This window comes from Strix aluco, chromosome 1, assembly GCF_031877795.1.
Source record: "Strix aluco isolate bStrAlu1 chromosome 1, bStrAlu1.hap1, whole genome shotgun sequence".
Classification (NCBI taxonomy): domain Eukaryota; kingdom Metazoa; phylum Chordata; class Aves; order Strigiformes; family Strigidae; genus Strix; species Strix aluco.
In genome coordinates this window covers 96,962,817-96,976,866 of record NC_133931.1, presented here as the reverse complement: position 1 = coordinate 96,976,866, position 14,050 = coordinate 96,962,817, and the positions used below count along the sequence as shown (strand labels likewise).

Below are 14,050 nucleotides of genomic sequence, written 5' to 3'. Positions count from 1 at the left end.
TTCAGGCCCCAAAGAAGCCCTTTCCCTTCAGAGAGACAGCAGATACCTTCCACAGCCCCAGCATAATGGGACTCACAGACAAGCTATGGGAGGCAGCATGTAGAACTCCACTCTCCTTGCTGTCAGGCAGCATAAGGATAAGAAGAGATCTGATAACAAATTGCCTTTCCCTTTAAGATTAGCCTGAGAATCACTAGTCTACATAGTGTAACTGAAGGCACTATGCAGAGTGTCTGTAATCCAACAATACCCATGCCCCACCCCCCCCAAAAAAATTAGTGGGAGAAAAGAAGGAGTAAGAGGGGTTCCCTGTACAGCAGATCCCTAATGCCAGTCCTTGCAGTCTGCTACAGAGCATGGACATGCTGAAGATGCGATTTTACAGTATGGAATGACATAATATCATCCTTATTTTCAAACACTAACAGGCACAAATGCTGCAGGCCTCAATCCAGACTGGAGAGTGGAATATTTTTTTCTGAATCCTCGTCATGGGTCTCACAGAGAGATTCCTGTTCCTTTTAAGATTTTTCTACAAGCCCAGGCCTAATGAAGACAGCTTGCAGTAGGGATAATTAATGAGAAAATACTAACCAGTTTGATTTCTTTTTTTTTTTTTAAACTGACTGTAACTGCAGGATGGAAGCAGCAGTTTGAGTGACACTTTTGCTTCTAGAGTTAAGCAGAATGGCTTTGAAAATAAAAATACAGACAGTGGCTAACATTAAGTCAAAGCAAAACAAAAAAACCAACAGGCCAGCATTTATGCTTTGAAGTGCCATTTTTCCTTTTCAAAACTGCAGTTTACATCTGACACATAGCAGGTCATAACACTAGATTTTTGCTTGGTTGAAGCACATATGTTAGGAAACTACTGAGCCCTACAAAAATGGTGGCAAAACAGGGGTGGATGTGAAGGGAGAACTAGATGCTGCACAGGGCTGTTTGTTGGCTTTATTCTTTCAATTGCTGAACTTCTTTTTCAGGGTGCCTATGCCCAAAATTTAGAACCCAGCTGCCACATGATGTTGGAGGCTTCTAAATTCTCTTCGTGTTCATTTTTCCAGTAGTAACTTGTATTTCTGTATATAACTATACTGTCTGAGCTCCTAAGCCCCTGGAGCATTCTTGAGCCATGCCTTCCTTGCCCTCCCTCCCCTGTGGGACATGGTTTTCTAACCCTGGATTTGAGATTGCCACATGCAGACCAAAACTAGCTATTTGTGATGCTGCCAAGCCCACTGCCTTATTCCCATTAATTCAATGCGTACAGCCCTCACCTGTTGTGTGGGAAACCAAGCTTCAAACTGCTCTTTACATAACTTGAATTCATATCTCACATCTTTTTCTGACCTCCCACTGACCCAAGCGGTTCTTGGTCTGGCACATCCCCCTAAATTTCTGAGCATAGTCAGCCATCACTAGCGTCAAAGACAGGGGAAAAATTGGAACTGAAGACATTCATCTCAACATCTGGATTCTAGTCCCTGCTCAGACATATACCAGAGTATTTCTTAGGGAGACAGGAGCTGCAGTAGAAGAAATGAAGAAAAATAAATTCCAGAGTTAACTGCTAGTCTAAGGCTCAGGGCAAATGGAGAATACAAGCTGAAAACCCACTGGCAGATTAGACAGAGGGCAGGTATGAACACCAGTATCACAGCAGCACCTGGCACAAAAGGTACCAGTTTTTTTTACCTTGACTGTGTTTGAAAGGGTAAAAAGACTTGCGTCTTTGTTACTTGTGGTCACTAAGCAGCTCCAGAAAGTCACTGGCTGTAAGTCACAAGCAGGGGGAGGCAGCCAGCTGCTTAGTTACCACCCTCCAGAAAGGGAGCTCCAGTGCCCCCTTCAAGCCCGTCTGCACAGCTCAGAGAGCCAGGTTCCCAGGTCTTGTGCCTTGCCTGGGAGCTTGGACATCTCACTTGGGACCGTGAAGCTCATCAAGACACCTCAGCATCATGCAACCACAACACTACACCCCAGACCTCTTTGAAAATTTAACTCTTCCTTGCAAGGTATGTTCAAGTAGAGAGAATGCAGAATTAAAAATCAAGATGAAACTGAAGAAATTCAGTCTGCCTGCATAAGTAACATCTCTTAGCATGCTCCTGGTAGCTTACACAAGTCAAATGTTCTGCTTCAGGCTTGTGCAGATATTGCTAGTAACCTACCCCTTTCCTGCAGGCATTACGAAACCATGAGGTGAATTTCTCTGAACAGCAATAAAGTAAGACAACCTTTAGACACAATTGCCCCCACTTCAAAATTCTAAGAATATAGGACAGAGAAGAAGCTATATATTTCAAGAAAAAAATCTTATTTATTGTCCAAAGTCAAACCCCCTAGAGAGCAGTAACTGATGAAAATAAAACCTCTAGCTACATTTAGCTGTATCTCTCCATGCTTACCAAACTTTACATCCTTCCATTAATTTTTTCATATTAGAAATTTCTAGCTGGTCTTACCGAGGAAGCCATTGAAAACAGCATTTTCTTGCAGGTAGTGTAACTTCAGCAGCTACTAAGGCAAAACCTGTGAGCCTCCCTTTCCTTTACAGCTACCTTCCCCTTCCTTCTCTTTTCACCCTCAGCAATACCATCATCAACTCAGCTTTCTCTGCAGTAACTAAATCAGCACAGAAGAAGGTGTTTAGCACTTTTGGCTGTAATCACTGTTCAAACAGCTGTTCTCAATCCCCTCTAGAGAAAACCAGCCTATTTAATGAATCAGCTCCCCCACCAACTTATTCTGTCAGATAACAAGCAGGTCTTGCAAGCTACTAGCCTTATGCAGGATGTTAACCTATAGTCAGTAATTTCCAAATACATGCAAAAATAATCCTCAGCTGCAAATATATTACCATTTTTGTCACAAAAAGTCCTGGATTTTATAATATCTACTGGAAAATGTCCAGACATCTGCACATATGCATGCAAGCTTTAGTAGTGGAATGGAGCATATATTGCATGGTATGAAAAAATGATAGAAATAAAATGTAATCCGGTTGAAACAATCAAATGAATTGTCTGCAGACCAGACATGGCTCTTACTGAAATCTTTTAGAAATACTATATGTTTCTCAAGTATAAGCAGTGCTATTCTTTGTTACCCTCAAAAGTATTCTTGAAGTCTTTTATATAATTTACTGACCAGAATAACAACATCTTTCTCTCCTGGAGCCTTTACAGTTTATTGTGAAAGCCTTTAGAAGAAAGGAAATAGGAAAAGAAACATATGAAGACCATTCATTTTTTAATTTTCTGTGCTAAAGCTGGAACAGCTGTCTTGTTTTTTCTCCACCATACCATATTTTTCAGAGATTTTTGCATTAAATTAAAATGTATTACACACCTTGCATTTCCAAAACAAAGATACAGATCTTTTTTTCTTGGAACTCTAAAAGAATAACTATATCTTTAGCTAAAGTCATTAGTAATTCTTTTTATTAGCTATTCTTGGCTATTTTCCACAAAATAGGAGCATTACCAAACATTGTTCACATATTATACAGGCACCTCTCTGAGCCCAGACTAGTCCCTTGCTGCAGTACTGCTTAGCTTCGGTCACTTCTGACACACCAAATTACATGCCTTTGTAGGACAGATCCAGTTACAAAATTCTACTGGTTTCACAATGCCACTTGTTGTGAAGGAATCAGGCAGTGAGATTGCTACGCTAGCAAAAACATCCCACGTGGATGCATCTTAGATTCACAGAAAAGCCCGTTAGCCCATTTACCAGAGGGCTGTGCTTTTACTAGGAGCTCTGCCAATATAACTGTGCTGATTAAGGCTTTGCAATGTAGCTGGCCCCTAATCTTGGTCAGCCATCGGACATAGGACACAGAAATTACCATGTCAAATAAGGACTCCAGTTTCTGTCTCTTGAAATGTTTAATCTGAAATGCTAAAAAATAAGATCTAAGATAATGTCCCTTCTAGCTACTTTTTTCCTTCCTTCCTTCCTTCCTTCCTTCCTTCCTTCCTTCCTTCCTTCCTTCCTTCCTTCCTTCCTTCCTTCCTTCCTTCCTTCCTTCCTTCCTTCCTTCCTTCCTTCCTTCCTTCCTTCCTTCCTTCCTTCCCCCCCTCCCTCCCTGTGCATCCATGGGATGTAATGTCAGTCCCATCCCCCAGCTAGTTGTCTGTCTCATGAGCTCAATTCAGTTTATTCCTACTCTCAGTGAGATTATTTAGCAGGGAGTTCCTTATATTATTTATAAATTACACAAAGCAACAGTTTATTACCAACGTCTGGATGTCCTGTCTCCCAATTTCATTGAATATCTCCCTTGTTATAGTGACACAATACATAGCAATCTCTGGCTCACCTTTCTGCCTTCAGCTTCATCTTTCTCTGCTGTTTGTGCAGAATAAGCCCTAAAGAAATGCTTTCGTTAGGGATTGTTATACACATATTTCCCCTATGGAAATAACACACAAATCATAGAAGATAAAGATGACAAAAACCTAAAAGGTGGTCTGAAACAGTCTGTGATGAAGAATTGTCCCCCACTGTACATCTTTGATACAGATTAATTTTGCATGCTCCAAGCAATAAGAAGCTAAACAATTTCTTTTATAAGCAGTTACACCACAGTCCTGAGATTTAACTTTGACTTTACTTTGCTTCATTTCATCCCCTATTTCAGCCATTCTGGAGCCAACACTACAGTTTTCCAAAACTTCTTTAGCATTTGTATATTCAAATATGTGCAGGCATCTGAAATTATTTTCTTTAAACATGCTGATAAATTCAGATTAATTCCAGTACTGATCAGTCACTGATTATTTATGGAGCAGAAATCTTCAGGGAATTAAGGAAATGTTGCCATCTAAATAATAAAATCACCATAGAGTTAATATATGTATTTTCTATCATGGTTGTTTCAAATATTACATTTGCTTCCAGGAGCTGAATTGGAGAGCAGAGGTTGGCACACATTTCAAGTTTTTGTTTGAAGCCTGAAATGAGATCCCTTTTTATACAAAGAATTATAATTTCTGTATAGTTGTATAAGAACAAGCAACAAATTATCTTGGATTTTTGAGATACTGAATGACATTTAAGGCTTTTGCATGAAAAAAAGCCCACAAATACAAAAGGTTCCCAGATAGCATAAGTAAGATTGAATACAGTTTACTTATCTGTAGGAAGTTTATTTCAGAAAGCCATTTAAAATCGGCATAATCAAACAAAAAGCCTCACAAACATATCTCGTCATGTATGCCTATATTTAATAATTGCCTTTTATTTGTCTTTTAATCACAGTTGTTGTCTGTAACAGTACTTTATGCACATGAAGAACATTTTGAATATGAGTTCTTTGTCCCAGTTCAGAAAAGCCTGTTATTACTGACTCTGAATTTCAAGAAGCCTTTAACTTTAGAATATCCATCCTTAGACTAATATGGGTTACGGACACCCCATGCCCATGGGCAAATTCTCCTTCTGAAGGGTTTGTGACTGCAGTCACTACGACCTAAGACTTTCAGTGGGCTCCCTAGCCTGTTGACAGTCATTCCTGTTCCCAAAGGATCAGACAAGTTACTTTGGCTATAAACTTCCTGTTGCTAGACTGCAGTATTAATTTGCTACACTAGTAGTTGAGAGATTTTTTAAGATTGTCACTGAGAACAATAGCTGACAGGGACATGTCCATCCACTTGCTTCTATAAAAAGAAAGAAGTTTTTTCATGTTTATATTGGATCTAGGTAGCCTGGTTGATATAGCTATATAAAGAGAAAATTAAATCACTTGAGGCAGTGTTTTCAGTGGGCAGTAGGTAATGCCTAAAGACAGATCATTGGTATTTTGATAAACCAAAGGTATGTTGGACCAGTCAAGAGTATTTTGATAACTGCACTGTTTAGATAGCAAGTACATAATTTTTGCACAGCTTATACTACTTTTACTAAAGCTATTAGGAAACCAATAGACACTGGTCTCTCAGTGAAAAAAGATATATAAACACAGAATGAGAAGTGATTTTTTTCCTATACCCACTGACTTTGAAATAGTGTTTTAAGTGCAGTCACCATGAAAAGAATAATTCACATACGCTGACTGTGCAACTTCTTCACTTATTTCCATTTCTGTTGCAAATATATTGAAACTCATTAGAGATCTCTATGTTGCTTTATCATCATTGGCTTTATGCTCCCTTCCCATCTTTCCTTTTGGGTGATTTGATTTGCTCAGATGACCTAATGTCTTTTTCATAGGTGTAAGTAAATATATCTTCCACAAATCTGTATGAAACCCTGCCAGACTGCTAGCCCTGCCAATGCCCAGAGCAATGTCCTGTACCACAGAAGGAAAAACATGAAATACACATTAATCTTTAGCCTTGTAACTCAAATACCATCATCGATAAAGAGTATTACAGTGATTTGCCAGAGAGTAGTGAGTTGTCTGAGCATGTGGCTTTGTTCAGGCTATTTTTATTTGCTTTTCTTTAGAAATACAACAGATCATGTTGAGCAAGACATTTGCATCTAATCTGCCCAGAGGCACTATTAAGGACATGTTCTAAAACCCAGAAACACTGTATGGTCTCTTGTAGCAGTGTTGACAAGAAGGTCGCAAGACTAGTCACACAAAATGACCTACCTTTTTTAAAGTAAGATTTTTTTTTCCAAAATATTAGTACCAGTATTAGCTATATAAACAAATGAATTGTCTTTAACAACCTTGTAAATCTATATCTTGCAAATCTTTATTCTTGTTCCTGTAAACTAAGATAAGCTGTAAAAAGCTAAAAGGGAGGCAAATGCTGGGACATTCTTAAGAAGTGTATTTGTTTCTTCTGCTGCACCTCCTAGAAAAATTTCTACTCCCAAATTACCAATGAAAGCAAACCAGGCACTGAATCGATCTAGTGCTAATTAAGATAGACTAGAGCAGGGTTGGGAGCTGGTAAAAGTCCCCACTGTGTCTTTCAAGCACATTCATAAGGAGGTAGATTTAACTTTAGACTAGCTCATCTACTCAGCATGCTCTCTGCTCACCCTAGCCAGGTGTAAGAGGTCAGCTATCACAAGTTGGATCCATGAATACAGTAACCTATACAAAAAGCAATCTTGGCATATTTTGCAGGTGACACCAAGCTGGGGAGTGTTGATCTGCTTGAGGGTAGGAAGGCTCTACAGAGGGATATGGACAGGCCGGATCGATGGGGCAAGGCCAATTGTATGAGGTTCAACAAGGCTCAGTGCCAGGTCCTTCACTTGGGTCACAACAACCCCACACAACGCTACAGGCTTGAGGAAGAGCGTCTGGAAACCTGCCTGGTGGAAACAGACCCTGAGGGTGTTGGCTGACAGCCGGCTGAATATGAGCCAGCAGTGTGCCCAGGTGGCCACGGCCAATAGTATCCTGGCTTGTATCAGAAATAGCGTGGCCAGCAGGACTAGGGAAGTGATTGTCCCTCTACACTCGGCAATGGTGAGGCCGCACCTCAAATTCTGTGTTCAGTTTTGGGCCCCTCACTACAAGAAAGACATTGAGGTGCTGGGCCGTGTCCAAAGAAGGGCAACCAAGCTGGTGAAGGGTCTGGAGCACATGTCTTATGAGGAGCGGCTGAGGGACCTGGGATTGTTTAGTCTGGACAAAAGGAGACTCGGGGAGACCTTATTGCTCTTTACAGCTACCTGAAAGGAGGTTGTGGCGAGGTGGGTGTCGGTCTCTTCTCCCAAGTAACAAGTGATAGGGCAAGAGGAAATGGCCTCCAGTTGCACCAGGGGGGGTTTAGATTGGATATTAGGAAAAATTTCTTCACTGAAAGGGTTGTCAAGCATTGGAACAGGCTGCCCAGGGAAGTGTTTGAGTCACCATCCCTGGAGGTATTTAAAAGATGTGTAGATGTGGCACTTAGGAACATGGTTTAGTGGTGGACTTGGGAGTGTTAGGACTTGGCAGTTGGACTCAATGATCTTAAACGTCTTTTCCAACCTAAATGATTCTATTTTTTTATAAGTCTTCATTCTGCTCTTTCTCCTTAATAATTACTCTACAATACTAATTCCTCCATTGAACTGTTAGAAGAATTCAGTCCCTAATTTCCATTTCAATGCAGCTGAGAGTAGATTTGTCTACAGTATTTTAATATAAAAGGAATATACATGGTTTATTATTTTGTTCTTGACATGTAAGATTTGTTTATATAATGTAAGCATGAAAGCAAGTAGCTTTGCAAGCTCATTCATACAAGTTACATGAATTCATTTGGAAAAAAGTATTTTTTCCAAAGCAGTCTGTTAAGTCTAACCACAAAACCATCAATCATGGGAGTAACTCTGTTTCAAATTAATGCAGCAGGTGGGCACATCACAGAAAAACAGCAGTGTGGCATTCCCCAAATGACAGTACCTTCATCATGAAATAATAGCAGAAAAACTGCATAGCTCAAGGATGTAAAAATGGAAGCAAATCTTTTGCACAGGTCCTGCACCTGGAAATGGAGCCACCTCCTATGACAGAAGCTATCCTTAGAAATTGTCTGAAATTGAGAAAACACCTTTCTCCAGGGGCAGTAGTCAGGACCCTTTCTTAAAAGCTAGTTTAGTTTCCTCAGTGCTGTGAAGCATGAGAAATCTTTTTGGATCATGAATCACCAATTTCATTCTATTCTTTTTCAGAGCAAGTTCTTTTTTTTGTTGTTGTTCAAAAAAATACATATACTTTTAATTTTGGGGGGTTTGTTGGGTTTTTCTTTAAGATAAGATGCATACAGCAGCATCTTGCAGAGACAGACCTTTACAGCCTCAGATGCTGCAGAACCTCTTGCTGCTATATATTCACACAAAATCTGTCCCCTTTGAACATCCTGACCAAAACATAAGAGGGGAAGAAACACAAGGGGTTGGGAGTGCCAGAAGCTTCTCCCTGCCCAGACCGTGACCCAGGCCCAGCAGGGGAATGCAGAGGCCAGGGCTGGAGCCATCAGGCTGCAAATGTGGTTCTTCACAAGACAGATCTGCTAATAGTGACTGCAGCCCAGGCTAGTGTGGCGATATCTGACATTCAAAAGCACACACAGCACTTGACAGCTCTTGCCCTGTTGAGATGCTCAGCACCACTCTGTGTCTTTCTCCTCAGCTTGGCTGCATTCACTCAGCATTGAAATTAATTCATCAAGCTCAGCAGGGCATTATTGGAAGGAGTAGAGGTAGAACCTGGCTGACCTCACGCTTGTGGCAAAGAGTTGTTCAGGCACCAGCATGCAGGAAGCCACCACCCAGAATTAGAAAGGAAGAAGTATTTTGGAGAGGCCACCATGATCATCTGAGGGAAGGACTGTTATTGATCATGGCTTAGCTCCCAACTCAGTCACAAACAGACACCAACTTGCTAAGCCTGCCAGCTTAGCAGCGTTCTTGACCGAGACCTCAAAACACAGTGTCTCTGTAATGTAGCCCTCCTCTTCCTGCTTCCACTTCCTCCCTCCCCACATGGCCTGAGCTTCATTACTGGAGATCTGGGTTCTCCTACAGACTTTTTTTAGGAACTCAGTGCTTGATTTACAGAAATCTCAGTTGGTTCACCCCAAAGATTTCCTTCTTTAAGAGTAAAGCATCGAGATGCTCGGCTGATGTGCTGTTACCAGGCTGGTTGCAACCAGGCAGCTTTGCAAAGCTTACCGAAAGAATCACCAGCTACCCTCTACAAAAAAAAAAAAAAAAAAAAAAAAAATTGAGGAAACATAACAAAACAAAAAAAAAGCATCTTTATTAGAGTAAAACCCATCATCACAGATCAGTTTGCTGTGATACTTGTTCTTTTTCATTTGTAAAACCTTAATTTCCCTTCCTAAAGAGTTCTGGTTTGGGCATTTTCCAGTAAGAAGGCTTCTATTGTTATCTAGACCACAATCTGCCCTAAATTAATTTTTAAAGAAGTTTGGTTTTTTTCAGTAGGCATGATGTTGCATAGTTCAGAAATACTTGAGCATGACATGCTCTTTGCCAGTTTGTTGGGTTTTTTAAATTGTATTCTCTGTGTGAGCCATCAGATAATGTCTTTGTCACATATCCTTTTTATATTTTTAGGAGCACCTGAAAGCTTTTGACCAGGAAGTCAATGAGTTTGTGGACTATATGTTTGGACCTCGAGGTAAGCTGCTCCACCTATAACCCTTTTAGGAAACAATACATATCCAGATTACCACTCAAAAATATTCTAAAAAATAGAAGCAGTTAAAAACTTCTATTTGAATAATTTCTCACTGAAAAATGTGGGCCAGGCAGAATCACGGTGTTTGCAGGAACACACCATTATTGTAGGAAATCTATCAGTGCACTGCATTTATAGAAAGCCAACAGATTTTTGTTTTGACTGTTTGACATAATATTGTCTGTAATATAAATTAAAACCAAACACAGATTGTAGTGAAGGTGAAAGAAGAAATGAAACTGATTTTTTTTTTTTTGAAACTTAAAAAAAGTCACTAGATTTGTGAGTCCTTTGTTTCTGAGAATATCAGAGGATTTCAGTTTTACATCCTAATGTAGATTTAAAAAACGGAAAGCCTGGATTTTTCTGAAAGTGGAAGATCTGTTTTCAGACTGATTCTCATTCATAATCCAGTTATTGTTTGGTCCAGCTCCCTATCAAATAGCCTAATTCAGAAGAATGCTCAGAGCAAAAACAAGAAAGAGCTTTTAGCACCCTGCAGGATCACACCCAAAATTTCAATAAACCAATAGACGGGGTGGAACAGATGCATCTTTCTGCTTCCTAAAAGTTTGTACAGGAATAACTTGAATAACCGTAGCTTGGAGGTGCCTTGTGCTTTGTTAGGACTGAAACAAGTAATAGTCAAAAAAACCAAACCAAACCTGAAATAGGACTGTAGAAAGAGAAAGGCTACAGCAAGGTGAGGGCAGAGCACCGAAGTCAAAGCTAAGAGCCAAGCAGCTAAAGGAAAGGAGTAAGACAGGAGCTTAGACAGCAGACGGTCTTCAGAGATGTAAGGCCACCTTGCTGCTGATAGGGCTGGGCTTAAACATTCAACTTCAGGAATAGCCTTGCAAACTTTTCTCCGTGATTAAATCCAGGACTGCTGGTCATGTGGGATGGAGATATGCTTATGTATTCTCATTTTGTTGCAATAATGTCCTCCAGATCCCAGAAACAGTTCTTGCTTAATTAGTAGGACAAGGGAAAGAAAGTTGTAGCATTCTTAAAACTAAGAAATTCTCATTTTTCTTAGCTGGCTGGCTGGCTACAAAATCTTTTCCATCATCTCTGCAGTAGATGTGAAGCTTGAAAGAAACATTTCTGGTGAAGAAACACTGAGCAGCTTGGGAACTGCAGCAGAAATGATTAAAACAGAATAAGTTTTGTTAATGGCTTCTACAATAGTGCATTTTAATATTAAGAAATATGATCACAAACATAAAAGTACTACTACTTTTATTTCAAATGGACATGATGTTCTCTTTCATTCCTCTTTCCTAGCTGGTCTAGAACAAATATTTTGAAGAAACAAACTGTAGTTAATCCAATGCAGAACACCACACAGATCCCTTTGGGCTTTTAGAAAGTCCTTTCGTTAAACAAGTATTATTTGTATTACTTGACAAGTACGCCACCATCCCTCGCCAGACATCAATACTGAAGATAACATCTGTTTGTCCGTGCCTCTTCACTATGATCTTTAATTTAACTGGTGGTATAAAGACACAGTATCATACATTTAATGAATAACATAGCTCCCTCCAATATGATTATACACATAAATTATTTGCAATAAACTGCAAACAGTTTTAAATTGGATCAAATGACCCCACAAATGAGAGTCTAATAAATTCTTGAGAGCTTCCCCAAATGTCTAAAAGCAACAAACCATTCCCCTTCTTTCCACCAATTTTCATCCACAGTGCACACTTCATTCAGCAGCAAGATAGCTTAAAAAGATAGATATCAGTGCTCTATTCTTTTAAAAAACAATCCCGTATTTATGGTTTATATTTTAGGTAGTAACTCCTGAAACACTAGTATCACTTTACTGGTTCTAGTCATCATTACCAGATGTGGCTGAGGGTACAAGAAGAGATGGAAAGCCACACACTAGTTCCCAGAGGCAATCTGCTCACGCTGGTTGTACTAGGTTAACACAAGCTGCAGTACTACACTACTAGAATAAGGGGCATACTATCAAAGATTTGAATTTGTTTTATATATAGGCATATTTTGTGCCTTTGTTTACTGGTGTCAGCTGGACTTTGTACACAAATTTACCTCAATGTTTGCTTTTGAAGTAGCAGACCAAGTCCTTTGAATCAGGGAATAGAAGCCATATACATGCCCATTAGTTGCAACTCTTAATAAGAGGTGGTCTTACAGTTTGGTGTTGGTCCATATTATTCCGAATAGGAGATTATCTAGGCTCAAGGCAAAATGAGAAACAGTGAAATAACTATATTGTTCCAGGGTTGCCTTCATCTGCAGAGTATTGTTTCATGTTACACAAAATTAAGGAATGTTGAATTGCAGGAACAAAATGTAGTTAATTGGTTGCTTGTTTTATCTGTGGAAGAAACAGAGGTGGTCTAGAATATATATATATTTTAATAAAGTTATGATAAAGTAATAAGCACTCCTCCCTCTCCTCAATTGAGTATGAACGGTAGGAAGGCATTGGTGCAAAACCACCTACCCTCTGCACTTAAAAACTTCTGAAACTACTCAGACACCAACTGACCAAAGCTATACAGAAGCCTGAATCACAATGTTTCTGAACCTCACTGATAAAAGCCTGATAGCTTTAAAGAGCCCGGGAGGCCTGTCACTCATTTCAAAGGAGCCAAGATTTCATCCCCAGAGTCTGGCACATCGTGGCCAGTGACTGTGAATGAGCTTATTCATGGAGCAATCAGAGCTTGTGGGCGCCTGCTCCTTTCCCTGCTGTAGTCCAGCACTTTCACACTGTGGCTTTATTCACTGCCTTGGTCTCAAATTCAGATGCTGTGTAGGTTCAACATTGTAAAAATAATCCTTTCTCTTAGTGACAGCATAGCTTTATAGTACTTGAACATGGAGATCGAACCATCAGTCAGCAGAAATACTTTTGATCTCTCCTTCTTCCAAAACTTTTTGAAACACACTCCCTTTCCTCTCCCTTCCTACCACATAAAAACCTCCCTCTTCTTGTCATTCAAGGGTAAGTGTAAGTGGAAACAAAATAGTCACATTCCTTGGCTACCCTTTATAAACCACTTTCTGCCAGTAACTGTCTTACCCTTTAGGGTACCAAGGTCAGGGTGGAAAATAATGAGTAAGGGTGCACATTTTAATAATTCCTCTTGAAATGGAAATAGTATAGATATTAAAAATACCCAACATGCTGACCTGAACAAGCACACAAGTTCTGCTTTTGTATGGATCAGCCCACATGCTTGTAGCCACTCACAGAAGAGTGAAAACTTTCTGAGGGCGTACTGGGGCAGCATTTAATGTTGTTTAGTTTAATTTGTATGCTCGTCTCTTCCAATTACTTTTCCTCTTTGAGCAAACACGCTGTTTCATTATCTGCTGATGCCAGCTGGCCTTTGTGCAAGCAACCTTTATGTACCAAGTGTTGCAATCCTCAGATGGGGAGACCCTTCTTTAGATAACAGCTTTGCTGACATGACTGATTTCTACCTCTTCATTTAGCATACCAATTAAATAATTATATCCTTATGCTCCTAAAACATACACTAGATCAACGCTTACACGCACAACCTTTACCTGCCCTATGACTCCTGTGTCCTGTTTAGAGCCCCTATGGGAGGAGAACTTGTTTGAAGTCCACATGAAAGCAGAATCCCCTCAAAAATATCCATTCCAGGGCTTCACAAGTGGCTTGTGAACTTTAAGGGGGCTGTTGGAAAGGTTTTACTCTCACACTGAGATGATCTTAAGTAGACATTGAGACCTGAAGACATTAAACAGGCATTCTAGCTTGGTAATGCACAGCCAAGCAAGGCCATCCTAAAGGAAGTCTTTGTCATAGATGGTTGTGCTGTCACGACTGCTTTAATCCTGCACCTCTCCCCTCCTAGG

The 14,050-nt window shown here is 40.0% G+C and overlaps 1 protein-coding gene across 1 annotated transcript in view; it reads left to right on the top strand.

The window, feature by feature from the left end:
• The window catches only part of ELOVL2 (ELOVL fatty acid elongase 2), a 56,270-nt gene that overhangs the window by 17,235 nt on the left and 24,985 nt on the right, over window positions 1–14,050 (top strand). Inside the window, exon 2 of the mRNA XM_074828281.1 lies at window positions 10,051–10,114. Coding sequence (XP_074684382.1) covers window positions 10,051–10,114 — 64 coding nt within the window. The remainder of the gene's footprint in view (window positions 1–10,050; window positions 10,115–14,050) is intronic.